Below are 5,652 nucleotides of genomic sequence, written 5' to 3' on the forward strand. Positions count from 1 at the left end.
GTTGTGACATTTTTGTGTATGACTTTTTACCCTGACATAGATATAGTCAGGAATTAAGAATGCACATTGTTAGTGCACAAATGACTTTTTTTGTATGTAGATCTAATTAGACAAAATAAAGACAGTTCATCCTTTGAAAAAAAGGTAACTTAAATGCCAAATTACACTTGTGTCAATCAGTTCAGGATCATAGGGGGCCTTCATCGTAGCTGATACATCACTTCAAATTATATGATGGTAGTTTAAAGCAGCCTATCATAGCATAAACAATTTTTATGTGCTTTAACGTAACTGAATAAATATACATACAATGTACATGTCATCAGCTCCCCTTGACTCTAGCCTGACATCTAGTGACACAGGCTGTAATGTAATCCTACATGACATGGACATACTTTATTAACATGAAGGGAATTTGAAGGAGGAATCTGAGCATTACATAACGTGTTGAGCAGGAAGCTGTTGTTAGTGTCTGTGACTTTGTTTTTTTTGTGTGCACCTATAACTCTATTAGCCTTCATGGTGTATTTTTAAGTTTCTTGTTAACCATAGTTCACTAAATGTAACATTTACATTAGTTTAATAGTGATGTCACATGTTGTTGTCATGATTTAATTAAAGGTTGAGCTATATTTAGGTGGGTTTACTCTCCTCTACATCTCTACTTGTCATTGCTTATCATTTACCATCCCACACAAAAGCTAAATATGATCCATACTCATCCACATGAAAGTAATGACATTCTAAGTATATCCATGAAAGCTTCCCCTTGCAGCAGGGGAAGGGACACTGTGTTCCTTTAACGCACACACTAATGTGTCTTTTACACACAGACACACTTATAAAAACGCGCACCAAGTTCGTCTTTCTTCCAGTTGAGTCTGACAGGAATGAGGTCAGACACACCGTTCCTTATTGCACATTATTATTATTACCCTTCTTCTTATTCAGCCAATGGCAGGCTACGGGGCGTGCTTTATCCAAATATCAGGATGGAGACAGACGCTGGTTGGATAATATATCTCGCTACGAGGGTATAAGACAGCGAGGTGCCCGTTGTTGTGTTTACAATAATATTACAGCGAAAAAGGGAGACTATGAGACAGCGCAGCTGCTCCATTCAACCACATGGTTCCTCTACCGCACAGACAAGTTGCTCTACAGACAGACAGATTCATATTAGGCGCTTGCACTGCTGTTGCTCACAACACCGCGTTTTCAACGTTGCAGAACGAGTTTTCAGCCCTACTGGCAGTTGAAAATTGCTGTTAAATTGTTTGTGGATTATTATTTTTTTCTGTGGAGGGCACTGGTAAAAGTCAAGAGACAAGGAGTCTGAAAACGGGTTGAGGTTTTACGAACAGTCTTGTTTGAACTTTTCAGCCCTCTTTGCCAGCAGTGATCTGAGTTTAAGGCGAATGTAATAAGTAACAACGAGGGTATATTTTAAAAGCACTCGAACTTTGCTAAAGCACTGCCCTGAGCAGTATTCACCAGACTGTTAGAGGAAAGGATGGTGCAGCACATGAGCCAGACAGAGAGCGCCCACGCTCATTCCCCAGGCGGGGACTCCACGGACACGGGAGAAATAGATTCGGAGATGGACGCGTCTCCAGCACCCGAGTCCCCCTCCGAGCGGAGCGACTTGGCCTGGTGCAAAACTCCAACAGGGCACATCAAGAGGCCAATGAACGCATTCATGGTTTGGTCACAGATCGAGAGGAGGAAGATTATGGAGCAGTCGCCGGACATGCACAATGCAGAGATCTCCAAGAGGCTGGGGAAGCGCTGGAAGCTGCTGAAAGACACAGACAAGATCCCGTTCATTCGCGAAGCGGAGCGGCTCAGACTCAAACACATGGCCGACTACCCAGACTACAAGTACCGTCCTAAGAAAAAAGTGAAGTCAGGAAGCGGAGCGAGTAAGCAGGCGGACCGCGGGGAGAAGTGCTTGGAGCGTAGCGCGAAAGCAAGCGTGAAAAGAAGCCCCGCATCCAAGGGAGGGAGCAGGTCAAACAAGCAGGGTGGCATGAAGAGTGCTTCGGAGCAGGATTACGTGTCTCCCTGTGACCACCAGGCGCTCTTCAAATTCAGGACAGCGTCTGCAGCTCGGCAGATCCCAGAGAAACGCACTGGTGAGGCGAGGCGCGGTCACTTGTTCGGCGGGGCAGGCAGCCTGGATAGCGGGCCTCCCTCCGTGGGAGTCCCAGCCAGCCCAACTTTTAGCAGCTCGGCGGAGTCCAGCGACCCGCTAAGCCTATACGAAGAGCAGAGTTCAGCTGCCAGCGAGTCGTCACACACTGCGCGCCTCAGGTATGCCCGAGCCTCTTCTCCAACACCGTCAGCCTCGCACTCTTCCTCATCTGTGTCACCCTCATCATCAGATGAAGAGTTTGAAGAAGAGCGGGTTGACCTGAACACGAACACCGGGTATGAGAGTATGTACCTGGGCAGCATGGGCTTCTCTGACACAGAGCTGGACAGGGACCTGGACTGGAGTTTCGGGGAGTGCGGTGCGGGATCTCACTTCGACTTCCCCGACTACTGTACACCAGAGGTCAGTGAAATGATCTCAGGAGACTGGCTAGAGTCCACCATCTCCAACTTGGTGTTTACCTACTAAATAGGAGATGAAACGTAACGTCCCCTATTGATTGGAACTTTGAACCTCCTTGTTCGACGTGTGCGTCCAAACCACAATGTTTACCCAATTCTTTCAATACTCAAGGGAGAGTGAAAACAGGAAAGAAAGGTGGTCTGCGTGCGCGTTTATGTCCAGGTACGCGCTGCTGACAGACTTGGACAGCGCTTGGTGAGCTTGACTGGAACGCGCAAGGAAATGCTTAGTTTGCATATGGACACAGGAGTGAATGTAAGCAGAGAGCAGTGAAACACAGAGTTCAGCTAAGAAATGGGATAACTGAGACTGAAATGTTAATCTAAATGCTTTTTTGGAGGGCGGGGGCATTTATTGAAGTGTTGGGTATTGTTCAAGGTATGAAAAAACATTGAACAAAGGTCGCTATTCAGGTTTATTTATTTTTTCTTCCAACCTCTAAATAGTTATCAATCGATATTCGAATTATCGATGTCAACACGCATGCCCTCCAAGATGAGGAGGATATTGTTGCTCGTAAACACGTAAAATGTTAATGATGCGTAATTATGCAATTTGTGTAATTACGCAATTTGTGTAACCATAGCACACAATTCACTATCACCAGCTTCTCTTTCAACGGCAGGACTTAAAACAGAGACTGACTTAAAACTTCAGAAACTCCTTCTGAACCTTTTAAAAAAAACTCAATGCACAATTCAGGACAAATGATTCCCGACATGCGTCTTTCTGCATATAGTTCTAACTTTGTAGTTCCTCTGTGTCAAATGTCGTTTTTTATATTGATGTATTTATACCGGCCAAATGTTTTTATACATAGAAGTATTGTCATTGTACAGGTCTCGTTTGTGTTATGTACAAGTACACCTGTAACCAGCGCGGAAGGGCTAGAAGTGTATCTTATTCAAGGTGTCTAACGTTTCTCACTTTTAAGGAGATTTGAGTGTGTCATGCTTTTCTACTTGTATTTTTGTATAAAATTTATAGAAAGGGGGTTTCTGGAGAGTGAGAAGCCTAAAAAAATGTTGACATACAATGGACATAGACTTGCGAGGGGTGGGGGGTGGGTGGCACAATCTGACCTCACACAGTGTTTACAATATTACCCACATGCTTCTTAATGGCAGTGTGATTCAGTGATTTTAGTTTCACCAGCACCACCGAGGCTCCCAGTTTGAGTGTTTATTTCCAGTAAACATGTACCAAACTAAGGTATAGGCTATGAGTGTAAGATTCCAGAGTCACTGTTGGGATAGAGTTAATACCTCTATGTGCTTTTAAAAAATAAATAAAGATAAGTTTTATTTTAACCACTGGATTGAATTTCAAACTCATTCCACTTTGCCTAGACTTTGTAGGGAGGGAGGTGTATGAAGTGCTTCTGTTATTGCGCAAACTGCATCAAAACATAGTATTTAACCTTTCTGTACCTGTTTGCTAAGTATAGCAGGCTAATTGTTTTCCTATATTATGGCATGGCAAATAGCATTTGTATTTCAGATTCAGGTATATGTAGCTAAAGCTGTTGTGTTTAAGATTTTTAAAAGAATAATTACATGAAGATATTTATGTAAACTGACTGTACAATAAGCAAAGATTGTGTGTTTTATGTATGATGATGATAAACGACAGGCACTAGGACAGCCATCTTTGGATATCCTTTTGTTTAAGAAGATTGTGGTCCAGGAGTTTGTTTATTCTTTTTTACCTTAAAGATGTCTTATCTGTCATCGATTTTTCTTTTTCATTTGTGCAATATGCTGTGTATGATCATGTGTGTCTAATCATGCCAATATCATGTAATGTTTCTAGCTCAAAACCAGCCAATGTTTGGGTCAATCACTGCCTCTCAGACCTCTGTACAGATTGTGTTTTTTTTATTTGCTATTCTTTTCTTCTAAGAAGGAAATAAAATCAGCTGGAACTGAAAAGAACAGTTGTTTTTTTTCTGGTGTTATTTTAAATCTTCTTCACCATTTTAAAAGATTCCACAGCAAAGCCTTATTCAAAAGATCCAATCTGTTGTCAGATGTTTACACTCTGTGTGTGCATATACATGTGTGATTTTGTGAGTTTGCTGTATTTAAGTATGCAGATGTGAATGTGAATCATTAGCCAGCCAGTGAATCAATAGGAGTGGTCGTACTCTGTCTCATTTTTACACGTGCAGAGAACGTGGCTGCCATGGAAACACAGTATCCAAGATAGAGGCTGCACTACACTCTGTGTGTGTGTATGTGTATGAGGAATATGGGACACAGACTGATCCATTTAGGCGGGGCAGGGTAGATGGGGGCATCAGACGTTTCTGCAAGGCATGACTGGAATAAAGGAGGATGAGGAGGCATCTGTTGGGGGGAGAGGGGTTGTCTGTCCTGGTGGATCATGCAGGAGACTGCTCCCAAATCCAATTAATTCCTTCTGGATGCATTCATTTGTCTAATACATCTGACAAGAAAGAGAGAGAGAGTAAGAGAGAGAGAGGGAGAAAGAACCCTAAGGTACAGTATTTAGTGTGTATCAATTTACGCCCTACTCCACGAGAGACATTGGTAATTATTTCCATCTCCCTCTCTGTCAGAGAGCAGCATTGTTTCCAGCCTTCCTCTGACATGTTGGGCAAGGTAATGAGAAAGATAAGGCATGGTCATTACACACACCATCCCAAAGATGAGAAGCTGGCACACAGATGTGTGCAATAAGCTTGACATCACACAGGAAATCAAAAAGCCAAATAATCCATAGAGTTTGATGAATACTGCAGATAAAGATGTCATTGCATTCCTATAATGCACACTTATTCAAACACTGACCCACATAAAGATACATGCATGTATATAAACAAATGCAGTCATAAGAGGACTGAAGGCATTGTACACTTGACCTTGTATATGATCACAAGCGTTTGTTTATGTGTTAACATGTATGATAAAAAAATCTAATCGACATGTCTACTTAAACTACACACCAACAATCCAAGTGCAGGTGTGGGTGTACTGCATTTAGAAGTTAAGTTCACATTTAGCAATTAGCAA

The 5,652-nt window shown here is 42.5% G+C and overlaps 1 protein-coding gene across 1 annotated transcript; it reads left to right on the top strand.

The window, feature by feature from the left end:
• Window positions 1-1,023: 1,023 nt before the first annotated feature.
• On the top strand, window positions 1,024-4,551 carry sox4a (SRY-box transcription factor 4a). Its single transcript, XM_061059858.1, has one exon. The coding sequence runs from the start codon at window positions 1,514-1,516 to the stop codon at window positions 2,621-2,623; it is 1,110 nt and encodes a 369-aa protein (XP_060915841.1). The 5' UTR covers window positions 1,024-1,513; the 3' UTR covers window positions 2,624-4,551.
• Window positions 4,552-5,652: the final 1,101 nt, after the last annotated feature.

The sequence above is a fragment of the Labrus mixtus genome, chromosome 16, assembly GCF_963584025.1.
Source record: "Labrus mixtus chromosome 16, fLabMix1.1, whole genome shotgun sequence".
Lineage (NCBI taxonomy): Eukaryota > Metazoa > Chordata > Actinopteri > Labriformes > Labridae > Labrus > Labrus mixtus.